The sequence below is a fragment of the Bos taurus genome, chromosome 5, assembly GCF_002263795.3.
Source record: "Bos taurus isolate L1 Dominette 01449 registration number 42190680 breed Hereford chromosome 5, ARS-UCD2.0, whole genome shotgun sequence".
In the NCBI taxonomy this organism is placed as follows: Eukaryota; Metazoa; Chordata; class Mammalia; order Artiodactyla; family Bovidae; genus Bos; species Bos taurus.
In genome coordinates, this window is record NC_037332.1 from 28477472 (window position 1) to 28496833 (window position 19362).

Sequence of the window (19362 nt, forward strand, 5' to 3'; positions counted from 1 at the left end):
TACTGGCTCCACATAGTTGAGGTACATATCCAAGGAATGATTTCAGTGAGCCCAGACTTGTGCATCATCCCCCAAATAGAAAAGTACCAAATTCCTTAACTTGCTAAGTTGCTTCAGTCGTGTCCGACTCTGTGCGACCCTATAGATGGCAGCCCACCAGGCTCCGTCATCCCTGGGATTCTCCACGCAAGAACACTGGAGTGGGTCCTTAACTTGAGATACTTGGTTTTCTTTAATTAACTATAATCTTTTGATGATTACCTGTTGGCTCTTCCCTTACCTCTTCTGAGCAGTTTCTCAGAGCTGAGAGGCTGCGTCCCAGGCTTAAGTCCTCAGTTTTGTCTGCTAAATAAAACATAATTCTCAACTTTTAGATTGTGCTTTTTTTTTGGCCCGGTTGACAGAGCCAACCTCTCCAGTAGAGGGCTTCCATCTTTAAAAACTCCACCCTGAAGCAGAAAGTCCATTTTATGTGGTCATCCAGTTGTTGTTTAGTCACTAAGTCCTGTCTCTGTCTCTCCATGAACCGTATCCCACCAGGCTCCTCTGTCCATGGGATTTCCCAGGCAAGAATACTGGAGTACGCTGCTCCTGCACACTTATCCATAAACACCCCATTCAACACTCTCACTGAGTGGAAATAACAAAAATTTCTATCCTCCTGTTCCGGTTATTTTCCCCTGCTGATCGTTACAGCTGGTTAGCTCTCAGGGAACATTGTCTTGGCCCAGATTTGAAAACTCTTTGCGGCTGGTGTTCCTCTACCTCAGGGGTAGAGGCTGCTGGTGTTTCTCTACCTCAGGGGTAGAGGGTTTGAAGCTGGCCGGGAGGAAGCACCGCCAGAAGGCAGACCTGCGTCTCTGGCCTCCTGGGAACAGACCCAACAAGCCTGAGCCCCACAAGTCTCCGCGGGCCCCTCGCCCACGCCCTGGGCCTCCAGGGAGAGCGCAGGGGAGCGGCCAGCTGGGCCTCGCGTGGGCTAGGCCACAGCCCTGGGCCTGTGTTGCGCATGTTTCCGGCTGCATCCGCGGGGCCCAGGGCCTCAGGCGGTCCAGGGTGATTCCCAGGCGGCAACGGGGCGGGGTGACCTGCGCGAGGCCCGCCTGGCCGGATGCGAGGCATGACGGGAACGCACTTCCTCCTCTGGGGGCCTCGAGAAAACCACAGGGCGCCGGGCCAGGGCAGGCCGCCCCCGGGGGAGTTGGCAGGATGGCCGAGGGCCGGGCGGGCGGCGCTGCCGGCCTCTTCGCCAAGCAGGTGCAGAAGAAGTTCAGCAGAGCCCAAGAGAAGGTAGGAGGCTGGGAGCCGAGGCTGAGGCCCGACGCGGCCGCAGGGTGTGCGGGGTGCTCGGGGCGGGAGACCTGGCTGGACACAAAGGCTGACCTCGGGAAAGGCGAGCAGGGGTTCCCATGAAAACAGCAGATTTGAGAGAAGGCAGAGAGCCTCGCCCGTCTTGGACAGGGATGGGGGAAGCTGAGAGACAGTTCCCACCGTCTGTCTCTCTTGGAACCTAAACAACGCCCAAGCTGACCGAGAAAAGGGAAAAGAAAGGAACTAAACGTTGGTGACTGCTCTGTAGCAAATTTTGTCCTCGCCACCCAGCGAGAGTGGTATTTTTCACAGATGATGAAACTGGAGGTTCAAAGAGGGTCATTTCCCACATAAGACAGCACTCACCAGCTGGGCTGGCAACGAGTACCACCCGTTAGGTGGGACCTGGAGTCCACGAGGACTAGAGTAATTCTGACGGATTCTCTCCATGCCTGACCCGGCCTGGTCGCAGGCTATTGCTTTAGCTGACATAAGCAGAAACTCATATCTGCTTCCTGTGCCTCCGTTTGGCGTTGGAGAGTACTTGGTTCGGGGTGCGCAAGGAGCACCATTTTTTGCACTGTGTCCTGAATTAGCTTTGAGTGGCCCTGCTCCGTTGGGCTTCCCTGATGGCTCAGACGGTAAAGAATCCCCCTGCTGTGCGGGAGACCTGGGTTGGGAAGATCCCCTGGAGGGAGGGCATGGCAACCCACTCCAATATTCTTGCCTGGAAAATCCCCATGGACAGAGGAGCCTGGCGGGCTGCAGTCCATGGGGTCGCAAAGAGTCCGACAGGATTGAGACTGAGTGACTAAGCACAGCAGGGCTCCCTCGAGGTAGACTCTCTGTCTATCTGTACCTTGCCCACTTACCTAGATGGTGTGACCATTTCTCCACACATTTCACTGGCATTTTTGTTTCTATATGTCCAGAATATTTTCTTTGCTTCTGATCTGAATCCCTGCTCTCCACCCATCAACACCCTGATAGGTAAGATGGTAAGGAGAAATGAATAGGCTAGAAGGAGAATGGGAAGGAGAGAGATAACCAGAACCTGAGTGAGAATCTTGGTTTTCTAAGACTTCATGGTCTTAGAAGCATTTGAATGAACACCATATGCTTAAGAATTTAAATAAAAGCAGAGCACTAGCTTGGGTGCTGGGAAGATTAAAGGCAACCAGCTCTCCAAAGTGGGATTATTAATGGAGAATTGATGGAATATAGATTTAGTCTTTATCTTTAAGAGGCTCACAATGGAAGGGTAGGGGGAATATGTGTGTGTGTTTCCCCTGTCTTTGTCTGAGGAAGCTGGGTCATGTTAAAGAGCAGAGGAAAAGGGAAAGATTTTTGTGTGGCTAGATTTTGTTACTTCACCTTGATCATGGTTTCAATCTCTCCAAAGGTTACAAAGCCTATGGAAAGGTCTAGTTAGAAGTCATTGAGGAGGAAAAGGAGGTACTAGAGAAGAGAAGGCTGGTTACTCTTATGGGATGGAAAAACAAAAAGAAATCGCCAAAGGCCAAATATTTGTGGACAATAGTTATGTTTTACCTCCTTCTCTCACCTTCTGTCATCATCCAACCTATCAATATTATGTATGCATGCGTGCTAAGCCACTTTAGTCATGTCTTTGCTACCCTATGGACGTAGCCTGCCAGACTCCTCTGGGATTCTCCAGGCAAGAATACTGGAGTGGGTTCCATGCCCTCCTCCAGCAGGTCTTCCTGATCCAGGGATCGAACTTGCATCTCTTAGGTCTCCTGCATTGGCAGGTGTGTTCTTTACCAGTAGTGCCACCTAGGAAGCCCCATCACTATGCCCTTGGTTAAAATTTCTCTCTCTTTTTTAAAAGCATGAACTTGAAGCCTCAGGTAAATAACAGCTCTGCTCTAGGCTTCAGATTCTGCATCTGTAAAATGCAGTTGATGTTCAGTGATTTGGAGACTCAATTTGGTAAGGACACTGAAGTGAGAAGGGGAGAGGGCTCCTTGAACCTCAGAGTCAAATATTTCCCAACTGCCCAGATACACCCTGTTCTTAATCTGAGCCCCTAGAAGGCAGAGAGAGAAACAAACTTGAATCTGCCCTGAGAAAGTCCCAGGCTGTTGCAGAAAACAAGGAGATACTCTGAACCCAGATTTAGACACAAAGGCAAGCAGACATTGAACTTCAAGCAGTACAGCTGGTACCCTAGAGGCAGTGGGTGTTGTCTGGATAGGATGGAAATGACCTGGGTTAGGAGAAAGAGTTCAGCTCAGCCTGTCAGAGTTTTTGAGTCTTGGGAAGTTACTGAAGGCAAAATAAAGACGGAGAAATTTACAGTCAAAAGAAAGGATTCCCTGGGACACTGCAATTTTACTATATGTGGTTGACTGTAATATGTAACAACTAATGTGTCAAATATCAAGTGCCTGCTCTAGACAAAGCACAGGAATATAAGAAGGCCATGATCTCTCCCTTTATGGAGCCCACATTCTCGTGATATGATCTCACTTCATCTTTTCAACGCTTTAAGCTTTGTGTTAGTATCCCAAATTTAGAAATGAGGAAATAAGGCTCAAAAGAGATTGGCAAGTGGCAGAATTATCACTGAAACTCAGGTGTCCTGCCTTAGGATCCCGATCTCAGGCTGCTCTCTATAAGGTTCCTGAAAAACCACTCTAACATCTGTGTCTCCCCACTTCCTGCTGTGCTGGCCCACTTCCTGCTGATGTTCTTGCAGGAGTAAAGCTGTGAGTGAAGGTCTGGTGACTGTTAAACTGGTGGCGATGAAGCATCGTCTTGTTTTATTTTCCAGTTCCTTCTCAGATTCAAGACGAGTCTGGCTTTACTGTGTTTTTACAGTATGCCACATCTTCACATTTCACACGGATGCTTTCACCATCTGTTGGTGATTTCTCTGTGGCAGGCCTCTCACATCTCCCCTGAGAAAGGGCATTCACTGTTTACCACTCCTCTGTTGGTCTTTTTCTCTGTTGACTTTCAGGCAACTTGTGAGGGTTCAGTCAGCAATATTTACAGAAAAATCCCTTTGTCCACGATATGGGCTGGACAACTCATCTCTGGAACTTAGAGATGAGTTGAGTAAGAAGCATTCTTGCCTGCTAGAAGCTTACAATCTAGGTGTTTTTGTTTTTGTTTTAATTAAAATAAGTGACCTGAGAGATAAATCCATGGGAATTCAGAAGACTTGAGAACAGAACAGGGTTTTGTAGTGAAGGCTGAATTGAGATAGGAATTATGTCTGATTAATAGTTCCTCAGGCAAGTGGTGAGAGAGCATTCCAGCTGAGGAATGCCAACATGAGCAAAGCATAGAATCTGGAAATCCTTTTAGGCAAACTAGGGAGAAATGCTGCTGAGCTGGAGCTCAGGGATTGGTGGGAGAAAAAGCTGGAAAATATATGAGGGGATAAAGGAGAGCCTACTTTAGAATATATCTTGACAATAAGGATTCCATAATATCTAATGTCCAAGGCCTCTTCAGATTACTCCAATTGACAGAATTAACTAAAATATAATAAATGATTATAGGGAGGGGTCATAGTGAGGAACTACAGCTACCAAACATGTCTGCAGTGGCTTTTTTTTTTTTTTTTAAGCTTTATACCTGTAACTCAACTTACATAAAAGGTAAAATAGGTGAATGAACATTGCAATATTCTTCACCTATTTCACCAAGTGTTAACATTTTGCCACATTTACTTTTTTTCTTATCCCTGGTCTTTTCTCCTTAAATATCTGTATTCCAACTTCTTAGCTGCTAGGCCAGGCAAATTGGGGCAGAATTCTCAGTGCAGGACTTTAGGGATTAGCATTATATGGTCTTTCATTAGTAAGTGACCCAAAGGTAAAATTATTAATTCTTTCAACAGACATTTTTGGAGCATCATACATCACCCTTCCTCAAGGAACTCACGTTGAGGAGGAACATCTACAGCATAGTTTAAGTGTCCTGAGACACGGCCCTATTGCTTAAGACAACAGATACTTTGGCCCCAAGACACTGGGTTATGTTTTCATGGTGATCATGCTCGTCTTTTCAGTTTCAGAATTGAAGGTGGGCGTATTCCTTCAACAAACACACTCCTACACCCTCCAAGCTTTTTTGCCCTGAGCCTTTTGAGGTTTGGGGATGTTGGTCTGCTCCTAGGCCTGTCACATAGACTCTAGACTGAATCGACTCCTCTCTCCTTTCAGCCTCCACCCCCCTCCCCGCCAAGAACCAAGCCCCAGGCAGAGGAAGGGAGGGCTGGCAGGAAGGAAGTGAGACCTGTGATTACCACTAAGCAAGGTGGTTTTGCAACTTTCTGGTAGAGGACAGTGTTTGGTTGAGGGGAGAGGGTGGAGCTTGGGAAGATGAGTGACTCTGCACACCCAGGGCCCTGTGTTAAGTGAGGCAGAACAAAGACACAAACACAGATGGCTGCCCTGAAAAGGAAGTAAAGACAGGTATTTATAGGGAATAGAGTGGAACTCAGTACGATGATAGTGGATTTGTATTAACTGCTCACCATAGGGCACCACTGTGAAAGCAGTTTATGTGTATAATATCATTTAATTCTCCCAACAACTTCAGGAGGTATTATTATCTTAATGGAGGAAAGGGAGTTCTACAAACTGAGGCTCTAGAATTTAAGTGATTTGCCCAAAGGCTTATAGCCAGTAAGTAGAAAAGCCAAGATACGGGCATATTTCAGTTCGGCTCCAGAGACCTTGGTCTTAACTGCCATAGAGAAAGCTCCAGAACCCCAGGATTAAGAATGGAGACACCTGAGTCAGAGCCTGCATAGAGCTGGCCTCACACCCAAGACCTGGGCACTCCTTCATATGATTCAGAGTTCTTCACAATGAGACTCCAATCTCTAGTTTCCTTACACATCACTCCTTGTAACACACTCTAAACCAGTCATGCTGAACCATTTCATGAAAACTACTGTGAATCTGCACACTTCTGTTACTTTGCTGATGTTGTCTTCGCCTGAAATCCTCTTTCTACCCTCACCCTTTTTACTTTATTCCAGTCTAGCAAAATCTTAAATTCAAGGCCCTACCTTTTGGTCCCCTCCTGTATCAGTCTCACTCTCCTTCCTGTTGTAAGTATGAAGTATCTATTTGCTACATACTGAGAAATATAAACAAGTAAGGCAAGTGTCCAATCCTCAAGGAGCTCACAGTTTAAAAAGAGACAAAGATAAATGCAAATAACAAAACAGTAAGAGAGGAATTCCCTAGTGATCCAGGGAAAACTGACAACCAAAGATGAACGGTTTGAACAGAGTGCCAATAACTTCCATAAACAACAGGTAGTCTGGAGGGTGGGAAAGGGAAGCTTGTAGAAAGAAAGAAGGCATGAGGGCTGAATGGTAGAACAACAGCAGGTTCTGCAAATCAGCAGGCAAGTTAAGTCTCCATGCTTCCACTGAAAGGAGCTTGGGTTCGATCCCTGGTTGGGAAACTAAGATCCCACAAGCCACACAGCGTGACAAAAAAAGAACAACAGTAATAGAAATGTATACAGGTGCAGAAGTTGTAAGTGCTTAGGAGGGACTGATTTACCTTGATTAATGAGATGCAATAGATATGATTAAGTGTCACAAAGAACATAGAGTATGAATTTGGTCATTTTAGATAGTTGCCTGATGATAAGGTAAGAAAGAACATTCCAGAAAGAGGGAATAGCATCTACAACAAGAACAGTACGGCTTATTAGAAAACTAAAAACATGAGTGAGAGAGAGACCTGTAGGAGAAAGGAATAGTGAGAGCTGAGGCTTAATGAAGGGTCAGATCCTAGAGACCCATATGCTAGAGTACAACTATAACTTGTAAATATATAATGGACATTTAACTAAAACATTTGTTGAGCAGATGAATGGAGAATCATTAGAAGGTTTTAAGCAGCAACAAGATAGGCCTATTGTCACAGGCCAAAAAAAACAATGAGGCCCTGGACTAAAGCCATGGCAGTGAGACTAGAAAACACGGGATGGTTTCCAGAGGTGGACATGGTGAGGGATTCCATGAAGGAAGTGAGAGAGAAGCAGTTGAGGGAAGCTCCTGATTCTGACTTGGGCCTGGGGAATAGTGGTGCCTCTTTCCAAACTGGGGGTTACAGGTAGAAGAGTCAGGGCTTTCTTACTTGTTATAAGTGAGTGTCCTCTAGGAGAAGAGAAACTGTATCTTTCTCATTTCTGTGTCCTTTGCATCATTACTGAGACCACTATGATGCCTGGTTCTCTGGGTCCTAGAGGAGAGGAGGTAGCTATCGATAGCATTCACTTCTAGCTAGGTTTCAAATGCATAATATCAGAGCTTCTCGGTTTTCCTACAAGGGTCTTCAGAGAAAAGAGTCTCCTACCCACCTCTCTGACTTTATCTATCTAAAGGAATCTGCTGCTATGGCTGGAAGAGGGTGTCCCATATGAAAAAATGTCTTCAAAGCTCATGTTTTTAGCCATGCACATTTGCATTCTTCTAATTAATCCTTATTTTAATATAATAGTCTCCCCCCATCCCCACAGAAAACCACTCTAAATAACAATTTCACACCTTATTTATTCTGGGCTTTATATATACTCTAGCACATTGCTGAATACCTCAAATTGAGAAGAACCATAAAACATAATTGACTTTTCAGCAACATGCTGTATTTCTAATTCTGTTGGGCTAATATATGTACTCCCTTTAGTTGAATCTGAGACTCAGAAGCCAGGGTCAAATGAGGCCAACAGATAAGAGAGACTTGACTATAACAGTGTGGACCTCTCTGATTTATATTCCCAGGTACTGCAGAAGTTGGGGAAAACTGTGGAGACCAAAGATGAACGGTTTGAACAAAGTGCCAGTAATTTCCACCAACAACAGGTAATCTGGATGGGAAAGGGAAGCTTGGAGGAAGAACGAAGACGTGAGGGCTGAGTGGCAGAACAACAGCAGGTTCTGCAGATCAGCAAGCATCCCTTCTAACCCATCTAGCCCCAGGAGTCAGGGCCACAGGGTGACCTACCTGCTGCTTATTCTTCCCCTGGGAACCACAGAAAATTACCTTTCCTGTTCCTGCTCACCCTGGTTCGTAAGGGACAGAGAGTGTTTTTTTCTCATGGTGATGGGTATAGTGACATCACCAGGTCCTTGGACAAAAAGCAAAACAAGTGCCTTCCACTTCAGTTTCTGGCATATTCTTTTCCTCAGGCTGCCTCTCTTCTACCCTAGCATCTTCTCATCACAGTGGCCCCGTATCTTGTTGCCTCTTTGTCCATTACATCTACCTCACCAAAGCCTTTTATTCTAAAATAATACCTTCATCTTTTACCTGTCATTCTCACCAGCAAAACTCCTGCTCTCACTGTTGCATCTGTCTTCACTGGATGCTATGGGTAATTTTATGTAGAAAACTTACATTAAAAAAAAAAGAAGAAAACTTACATTAAGAAATGGAAAAGAAGGCACTGCAACCAACTCTGAAAATTCTATAGTGCATATATGATTAGAACAAGAAAAAATATAATTCGTATATAGTAATGTTAAAAAAAAGAGAAAGTGGGTAACACTTGGTGGCCTATGGATGGGGAGAGGCACCTGGCCAGTCATCGGGCCTTGGGGAGCCGTGCTTCCAGAGCTGCTGGATGTGACACCTTCTCCAGACCCAGCATGTGAGTGCCAGGTGACTGAAGAGCCATGAAGATCCATAGCAATTCGCATTTCCAGGGTGGAGTCCAGGTCAAAAATGAAAAAAAGAACAACCATTTTTGAATTCTCTGAAAACTGATAACAAACCAGAAAAGTGGGGAAAAGTATTTTACACTGACTTACCTTCTGTCACTATATCTGAAAAACTGCAAAAGGACAAGCTCTGGGAGAGTGAGTTGAAGAATTTCTCAGTAAAGATTTCAGTTACCTAACTTCAAAGAAAAAGTACAGATTTCTCCTTTTAGTAGTTGAAAAAACTAGTAATGACTGATTTTATTCCTTCAAATAGATTACCAAATATCATGGGGAGTAAAAATTCTTCATACTGATGACATAAGATACTACATGGAACAAAAGGAAAAAAACAAAGTATTTACTCAAGAAATCAAGAACTTCTATAAGAGATGTAGGGAAAAGAGTAGAAACTGGCCCACAAAAAACAAGAACAAGGAGACTCAAAAAGCCTTTTATAGGGGTAAATGACATGAGGCACATCTTGTAAGTGAACAACACAGAAACTTTGCCCAGAGTAATCACTATCAAGTTTTGATGATATTGTATCTAAGTTTTGACTATAAAAACTGTGCAAATGTCCCCAGAAAGTCTGAATATAAAGAAAAGCTGGAACTGCAACATAGGCGTCAGAAAGACATCAGGGAAAATAATGTACAGGTGCTTGACCAGAGTTACTTATGTAAAGAAACCTAATAACCAAACAGAACTTTGAGTTTTTTTCAGAACGTGTTTCTCTACCCTTCTTCTATTAAATTGAAAGGACTTGATGAGAAAACATCTAATAAAGTTTCCATTTATGAAAATGACATAAAATTTTACATATCTACTGTCACATAAAAATGAACAAAAATGCATTCTGGCATTTCTGAATGGAAATTAATTATGCATGAAAATGAAGAACTAAGGGTAGATCACTGTCTGTGTAGGATACACACATGTATACAAGTTTCTAATTCAATATGGAAAAAACTGCATTTCAGCCAAAACAAAAGTTAGATGCTGTGTACTTCCCAGCGTAGGATCTGAAGGAAAAGGACCTTCATTCTGTATTTGGTCGAGATTCTTATTTGTTATCAGTAAATAGTTCAGGGATATGTGCTCAGTTGTGTCTGACTCTTTGCGACCCTATGGACATAGCCCACCAAGCTCCTTTGTCCGTGGGATTCTCCAGACAAGAATACTGTAGTGAATTGCCATTTACTTCTCTAGGAGAGCTTCTTGACCCAGGGATTGAACCTACATTTCTTAGGTCTCCTGCATTATGAGGTAGGTTCGGGTTTGATTCCTGAGTCAGGAAGATCCCCTGGAGAAGGAAATGGCAACCCACTCCAGTACTACTCTTGTCTCTGGAAAATTTCATGGATGGAGGAGCCTGGTAGGCTACAGTCCATGGGATTACAGAGAGTCAGACAAAACTGAGCGACTTCACTTTCTCTCTTTCTTTCTTTTCTTTACCACCAGCGACACCTTAGTTCAGAGGAGCACCTAACATTTCAGGCAAAGGCTCCATCCCAAAGTTCTAGGAATCCAGTGAATGTGATGTCAAGAATACAGGGAGCTTACCATCTGGTAAAATCCACTGTAGAGTGAAAATATTATACGGAAGAAATTTTTTTAAAAATCTGGAACAAAATGCAGAGTTTTATAAGGATACTAAACTTCTTACTATGCAAGAAGAAAACAGAATTTGTAGTTTACAAATACAATCTCATGAATTTGAGCAAGCTCTGGGAAATAGTGGAGGACAGAGGAGCCTGGCTTGCTGCAGTCCATGGGGTTGCAACGAATCAAGACACGATTTAGTGACTGAACAACAACAGTACAATCTCTACTGAACTTATTTCAGACTAGTGAAGAGAAGTCAGAATTTTTAGGTTACACAGGTTACACTGAAAACAATGGTATATGTGATATTTTAGATATTTGGGAAGAGGGAAATTCAAATAATCTGTTGTCGGTGTTTTTCTCTTCTCTTTCAACCTCTATATTTAGTGGCTTTTAGACTTAAAAAAATAAATAGCTTTCAGAAATGATGAAAACCAAATTCTTGAAATTTTTATAAATTTGTATAAAAATTCTTAAGGTTTTCTTTCTCCCCCCAAGTTTGTTTATAGAACCAAATGTAAATAGTACCAATATTTTGTTTGCATTTTTCTGCAGAATTGAATACCTATTATAGAAAAATTATAGAATAAATTTGTGGTTCATCTTATTAAAAAGGAGATAGAAAAAGAAGTGTGTACAGAGATTTATTCTTCTATGAAATATTGACTTTCTATCTCTGTGTACCAGGCCTCAAATTTATCTCATTTAATTCTGACATCAGTCCTGGAGCGTGTGATCTTCTCTTTATAATAGAAGGATTATTAACTTAAATGAATATCCAATTGCAATGCAATTCTGACACTAAATACCCAGAGTTAGTCCAAACATTACAGGTTGAGGGCATAGTTCCTCACCAAACTACCTCATTTCAGACACCAGCCACAAAGCTCCAGAGTTCCCAGGCCACTTAAATTTTTGACCAACTGGTTACAAATTTGGGGGTACTTACCGGCCACTCTCTGTTCATTTCCAAGGCAAACCATTCAATATTACAGTAATCCAAGTCTGTGCCCCAACCAGTGATGCTGAAGAAGCTAAAGTTGAACGGTTCTGTAAAGAACTGTAAGACCTTCTAGAACTAACACCAAAAAAAAGATATCCTTTTCATTATAGGGGACTGGAATGCAAAAGTAGGAAGTCAAGAAATACCTGGAGTAACAGGCAAATTTGGCCTCGGAGTACAAAATGAAGCAGAGCAAAGGCTAACAGAGTTTTGCCAAGAGAACGCACTGGTCATAGCAAACACCCTCTTCCAACATAAGAAGAGAAGACTCTACACATGTACATTACCAGATGGTCAATACCAAAATTAGACTGATTATATTCTTTGCAGCCAAAGATGGAGAAGCTCTATACAGTCAGCAAAAACAAGACTGGGAGCTGACTGTGCCTCAGATCATGAACTCCTTATTGCCAAATTCAGACTGAAGTTGAAGAAAGTAGGGAAAACCACTAGGCCATTCAGGTATGACCTAAATCAAATCCCTTACTATTATACAGTGGAAGTGACAAATAGATTCTAGGGATTAGATCTGATAGAGTGCCTGAAGAATTATGGACGGAGGTTCGTGACATTGTACAGGAGGCAGTGATCAAGACCATCCCCTAGAAAAAGAAATGTGAAAAAGCAAAATGGTTGTCTGGGGAGGCCTTAAAACTAGCTGAGAAAAGAGAAGCTCAAGGCAAAGGAGAAAAGGAAAGATATACCCATTTGAATGCAGAATTCCAAAGAATAGCAAGGAGAGATAAGAAAGCCTTCCTCAGTGATCAGTGCAAAGAAATAGAGGAAGGCAATAGAATGGGAAAGACTAGAGATCTCTTCAAGAAAATTAGAGATACCAAAGGAACATTTCATGCAAAGATAGGCACAATTAAGGACGGAAATGGTATGGACCTAACAGAGGCAGAAGATATTAAGAAGACGTGGCAAGAATACACAGAAGAACTATACAAAAAAAATCTTCATGACCCAGATAACCATGACATCCTGGAATATGAAGTCAAGTGGGCCTTAGGAAGCATCTCTACAAACAGAGCTAGTGGAAGTGATGGAATTCCAATTGAGCTATTTCAGACCCTAAAAGATGATGTTGTGAAAGTGCTGCACTCAATATACCCGCAAATTTGGAAAACTCAGCAGTGTCCACAAGACTGGAAAAGGTCAATTTTCATTCCAACCCCGAAGAAAGGCAATGCCAAAGAATGTTCAAACTACTGCACAATTGCACTCATCTCACACTCTAGCAAAATAATGCTCAAAATTCTCCAAGCCAGGCTTCAACAGTACATGAACTGTGAACTTCCAAATGTTCAAGCTGAATTTAGAAAAGGCAGAGGAACCAGAGATCAAATTGCCAACATCCATTGGATCATTGAAAAAAGCAAGAGAGTTCCAGAAAAACATCTACTTCTGCTTTATTGACTATGCCAAAGCCTTTGACTGTGTGGATCACAACAAACTATGGAAAATTCTTGAAGAGATGAGAATTCCAGACCACTTGATCTGCCTCCTGAGAAATCTGTATGCAGGTCAAGAAGCAACAGTTAGAACTGGACATTAAAGAACAGACTGGTTCCAAATCAGGAAAGTACGTCAAGGCTATATATTGTCACCCTGCTTATTTAATTTATATGCAGAGTATATTATGCAAAATGCCATGCTGGATGAAGCACAAGCTGGAATCAAGATTGCTGGGAGAAATATAGTAACATCAGATATGCAGATGACACCACCCTTATGGCAGAAAGTGAAGAACAACTAAAGAGCCTCTTGATGAAAGTGAAAGTGGAGAGTGAAAAAGTTGACTTAAAACTCAACGTTCAGTAAACTAAGATCATGGCATCCAGTCCCATCACTTCATGGCAGATAGATGGGGAAATAATGGAAACAGTAGCTGACTTTATTTTTTTGGGCTCCAAAATCACTGCAGATGGTGACTGCAGCCATGAAATTAAAAGACACTTGCTCCTTAGAAGAAAATCTATAACCAACCTAGACAGCAAATTCAAAAGCAGAGACATTACTTTGCCAAGAAAGGTCCATCTAGTCAAAGCTATGGTTTTTTCCAGTAGTCATGTATGGATATGAGAGTTGGACTATAAAGAAAGCTGAGTGCCGAAGAATTGATGCTTTTGAACTGTGGTGTTGGAGAAGACTCTTGAGAATCCCTCGGACTTCGAGGAGATCCAACCAGTCCATCCTAAAGGAGATCAGTCCTGAATATTCATTGGAAGGACTGATGTTGAAACTGAAACTCCAGTACTTTGGCCACCTGATGGGAAGAGCGGATTCATTTGAAAAGACCCTGATGCTGGGAAAGATTGAAGGCGGGAGGAGAAGGGGACGACAGAGGATGAGATGGTTGGATGGCATCACTGACTCAATGCACATGAGTTTGAGTAAGCTCCAGTAGTTGGCGATGGACAGGGAAGCCTGGCATGCTACTGTCCATGGGGTCAAAGACTTGGACATGACTGAGCGACTGAACTGACTGGCCACTCAGCTTCCATAATTCACTAGAATGACTCACAGAACTCAGGAAAGTGCTCTACTTACAGTTTTATTATAAAGGATACAAATCAGGACCAGCCAAATGAAGAGATACACAAGGGGAGGTCTGGGATGGTCCCAAGCATGAAGCTTCTACATTCTCAAGACATGTTACTTCCCCAGCATGTTGTTATAGGACTACCAACCAGGGAAAGTGAAGTCGCTCAGTCGTGTCCAACTCTTTGTGACCCCGTGGACTGTAGTCTATCAGGCTCCTCCGTCCATGGGATTTTCCAGGCAAGAATGCTGGAGTAGAATTGCCATTTCCTTCTCCAGGGGATCTTCCCGACCCAGGAATTGAACCCAGGTCTCCCGCATTTCGGGCAGACGCTTTACCGTCTGAGCCACCAGGGAAGCCACCAACCAGGGAAGCTTACCTAAACTTTAGATGTCTAGATTTTTTATTGTGATTTCATTACATAGTGAATCATAGGCCATGTGATTGAACTTGATCTCTAACTTCCCTCCTCTCCTTTCCCCTGGAGGTCATGCTTATATCACCTATCTGAAAGCCCCAACCCCCTAATCACATGGTTCACATTTCTGGCCTGACTAGCCACCATCCTGAGTCATTTATTTAGCATAAACTCAGGTATGATCTGAGAGATCCACCATGAATATCTTGTAAGTAACTTGGAAAATCCCAAGAATTTAGAAGTTACTTCTCAGAAACCAGAGCCAAAGACCAGTCAAATTCTTTATTGTCTTATATCAGTTAACTGAATTATATGGAAAACAATTCTTTAAAATTAATTTAAAAGCATATTAGCTATAATAAAGTAGTTGACTGTGTCAGAATCATTTGAGAAATGTTTTTAAATACAACATATTCAGTAGTAGAGCTTGGGAATTTGTATTTTTAAACTTTTTTTAATGGAAGATTTCAGATATATACTAAGAAAAACCTGTTTCTTGTTTCATCTTGATACAGATAAAATCTTGTTTCATCTGTATCTCTACCCACTTTCCCTATCATTGATCATTATGAAGCAAATTCTAGATATTTTATCTGTAAAAATGTTATTATCAGTCTCTAAAGATAAGGACTCTTAAAATTTCACCACAAAATCATTATCACACCTAAAAATATTTTTTTTATAAAACATTTACTCAATACAGCAATGAGTTTGGTTTTTTTTTTTTTAACAATGAGTTTTTAAAAATTTTTTTGAGATTTTAAATTATAAATATCAAGAGGAAATCCTGTGATGGTCCAGTGTTCTCAGAGTCAAAGGCCCAGGTTCAAGCCCTAGTTGGAGAACTAAAAATCCCACAAACCACATGGCCAAAAAAAAAGTATATTAAGAAAAAAAATTAAAAAATAATGGTTTCACATCGTCTCATGCTACAACTACTGTTTTTTTATACTTAAAATTACTTTGCTGTGTATGTGTATGATCTCTAAATATATCCACAACATATAATAGGTTTACAAAAGTGTTATTATTCCATTCATATGGTTTTATAACTTGCCTTTTTCACTTTAGAATACAAATATCTTTCAAGATATTTCGGGTTAAGTATCTGGCTTAAAACATATTTTATCAGTATCTTAAATATATCTAAAAAAATAGCAGTAATTTCTTAATATCATAAAATATGCAGTGTTCACACTCCTCGATTTGTGTCACTTTTTAAAACTATACCCGTGGCGGATTCATGTTGATGTATGGCAAAACCAATACAGTATTGTAAAGTAATTAACCTCCAATTAAAATAAATAAATTTATATTAAAATAAATAAATAATTTGTTTAAATCAGCAATTTGTTAACATATTTAATAAATCTCTTAATCTGTACGTTTCTTATCTCTCCTTTTTGCAGTTTATTTATGGATGATACTAGGTTGTTTTTCCTGCAGTTTCTAAATTTTGCTGATTGAATATGATACTGTTTAACATGTTACTCTCTCTCTTGTATTTTCTGTAAATTAATAGATTTAGAGACTTGATGAGATTCAGATTTTTGTTTTTGTTTGTTTTGGAAGCAAGAATACTTGTTATTATAGGTGTTACATTCTTCCATGGGAGACACATGGTGTGTGATTGTCTCCTTTTTTGTGTGATATTAACAGCCATAGATGATCATTAACTAGAGTATCTGTTTTACATTAAGCTTCCTAAGTGATTATGACGTAGCAGTGGGAGAACAGCTTTTGGCCACCACCAGTCTAGTCACAGGACTAGATTTTGGCCACAAGACTGGAAACGATCAGTTTTCATTTCAATCCTAAGGAATGGCAATGCAAAAGAATGTTCAAACTATCACACAATTGCAGTCATCTCACACGCTAGTAAAGTAATGCACAAAATTCTCCAAGCCAGGCTTCAGCAGTACGTGAACCGTGAACTTCCAGATGTTCAAGCTGGTTTTAGAAAAGACAGAGGAACCAGAGATCAAACTGCCAACATCTGCTGGATCATTGAAAAAGCAAGAGAGTTCCAGAAAAACATCTACTTCTGCTTTATTGACTGTGCCAAAGCCTTTGACTGTGTGGATCACAATAAACTGTGGAAAATTCTGAAAGAGATGGGAATACCAGACCACCTGACCTGCCTCTTGAGAAACGTGTATGCAGGTCAGGAAGCAACAGTTAGAACTGGACATGGAACAACAGACTGGTTCCAAATAGGAAAAGGAGTATGTCAAGGCTGTATATTGTCACCCTGCTTATTTAACTTATATGCAGGGTACATCATGAGAAACGCTGGGCTGGAAGAAGCACAAGCTGGAATCAAGGTTGCCGGGAGAAATATCAATAACCTCAGATATGCAGATGACACCACCCTTATGGCAGAAAGTGAAGAAGAACTAAAAAGCCTCTTGATGAAAGTGAAAGAGGAGAGTGAAAAAGTTGGCTTAAAGCTCAGCATTCAGAAAACTAAGATCATGGCATCTGGTCCCATCACTTCATGGGAAATAGATGGGGAAACAGTGGAAACAGTGTCAGACTTTATTTTGGGGGGCTCCAAAATCACTGCAGATGGTGACTGCAGCCATGAAATTAAAAGACACTTACTCCTTGGAAGAAAAGTTATGACCAACCTAGATAGCATATTGAAAAGCAGAAACATTACTTTGCCAACTAAGGTCTGTCTAGTCAAGGCTATGGTTTTTCCTGTGGTCATGTATGGATGTGAGAGATGGACTATGAAGAAAGCTGAGCACCGAAGAATTGATGCTTTTGAACTATGGTGTTGGAGAAGATTCTTGAGAATCCCTTGGACTGCAAGGAGATCCAACCAGTCCATTCTGAAGGAGATCAGCCCTGGGATTTCTTTGGAAGGAATGATGCGGAAGCTGAAACTCCAGTACTTTGGCCACCTCATGCGAAGAGTTGACTCACTGGAAAAGACTCTGATGCTGGGAGGGATTGGGGGCAGGAGGAGAAGGGGACGACAGAGGATGAGATGGTTGGATGGCATCACCGACTCGATGGACGTGAGTCTGAGTGAACTCCGGGAGTTGGTAATGGACAGGGAGGCCTGGAGTGCTGCGATTCATGGGGTCGCAAAGAGTCAGACACGACTGAGCGACAGAACTGAACCAAACTGAACTGAATCTAGTCTAACTCCATCAACGGGAAATAGGATCTGATTGAGAGGAAGTAGTTTAATCAAGGTAACGTAACTAAGAACTGCAGAGCTAGGATTCAAACCTAAAACCTTTGCTTTTTTCCCCATACCTCACGTGGAGGCCTCCCTGGGCCTCTTCTCAACTCCAGCTGCTGTTCTGCTTCCAGCTCCAAGTTTGGAAGCATACTTTGAAAGGTTTCTGGCTCTTGGCCCATATGGCCCTCAGTTCTTTCTCTGCCTTTTAGGGTGGACCTGGAATGGCAGGTGTGTGGATAGAAAAGGTAGGAGATGAAGGAAGAGCCATCAAGAAGAATAAGAGGATCAGAAGGGACAACCCCCTCAGTATTCCCTGTGTGAGCCCACCAACTAACTGTCACTTGAGCGAGGAAATACATTTGAGAGATGAAATGGAGTTAGGTTAGAAATAAGGGAAAACATTTCTCCTGAGAGAATGATGTACCTACAGTAACTGGTGTTTGAATATGCTTGGAAAGTTTAATTAACAACCATTTCATAGGTACTTGCTACATACAAACAATACAGCACCCCTGTTCTCAAGGCTTTCACAGTTTAGGGAGAAAAACAGTGAATATACAGTTGGGTCTGAAGCTGGACTTGGGTGTCTAAAATGAACAGGAAGAAGAAGGACAAGATTAAGGCAGTTGGGCTTCCCTGATAGCTCAGCTGGTAAAGAATCTGCCTGCAATGCGGGAGACCTGGGTTCAGTCCCTAGGTTGGGAAGATCCCCTGCAGAAGGGAAAGGCTACCTACTCCAGTATTCTGGCCTGGAGAATTCCATGGAGTGTATATAGTCCATGGGGTTGCAAAGAGTCGGACACAACTAAGCGACTTTCACTTTCACGGAAATTGAAAGTGAGTGACGTTTTCCAGAAGTTGGACCAGCTGGTCATGTGCCCTACCTTTCACGTGCAACCAGTTTATAGGTGAACTTAATAAATAAATATTACTCCCAGACTACCCAGCCAGATTTCAAGGCTTTGACACTTGCCAAGGTGCTTAATCAAATTTTCATAAGTAATTTTTCTTTGAGGATTCTGCTTATTTCCCCCTTTCCCTTTCCTCAAAATGTATTATATAGGAAGAATTATTTTCCTCAAGCAGCATTTTCATCTCTTATTTCTGGTAGTAACAGCTGCTTCCAATTCATTGCCTTTAAAATCACATCTAGGGACTTCCCTGGTGGTCCAAAAATTAAGAATCCACCTGCCAATGCAGGGGACCCAGGTTTGATTCCTGATCCAGGAAGATCCCACATGTTGCCGGGCAACTAAGCCCGTGCACCACAACTACTGAGCCCACATGCCTAGAGCCCATGTTCCACAAGAAGAGAAGCCACTGCATTGAGAAGCCTGAGCAACACAAGCAGAGAGGAGTCCCTGCTCATCACAACTAGAGGAAGCCCACACACAGCAGCGAAGACCCAGCCAAAAACAAATACATAAATTTAAAGCTTCATCTTCCCCTCCTGGACCTCTGTTAGATCAAGAACTGTCAACACTTGCTCAGGATTGGTGATGCTCTTATTTTGCTGAGTGTTTGTGTTTCTCTGAGTCCGTTTTTCTCTAGCAAGTTGGGAACCCCAGGATGGACTTCT

The 19362-nt window shown here is 42.2% G+C and overlaps 1 protein-coding gene and 1 pseudogene across 4 annotated transcripts in view; both read left to right on the forward strand.

Moving 5' to 3' along the window:
* Positions 1-1131: 1131 nt before the first annotated feature.
* BIN2 (bridging integrator 2) overlaps positions 1132-19362 on the forward strand; it is a 37694-nt gene continuing 19463 nt past the window's right edge. For 2 of the 4 annotated variants that reach the window (XM_059886389.1, XM_059886388.1), the window contains exons 1-2: positions 4881-5370; positions 8096-8176. Coding sequence is in view for 3 of the 4 variants with exons in the window: in XM_059886388.1 (XP_059742371.1) it covers positions 5332-5370; positions 8096-8176 (120 nt within the window). In the remaining variant the exon portion in view is untranslated. 4 annotated transcript variants of the gene reach the window in all.
* On the forward strand, positions 8990-9503 carry LOC132345259 (protein DBF4 homolog A-like; annotated as a pseudogene).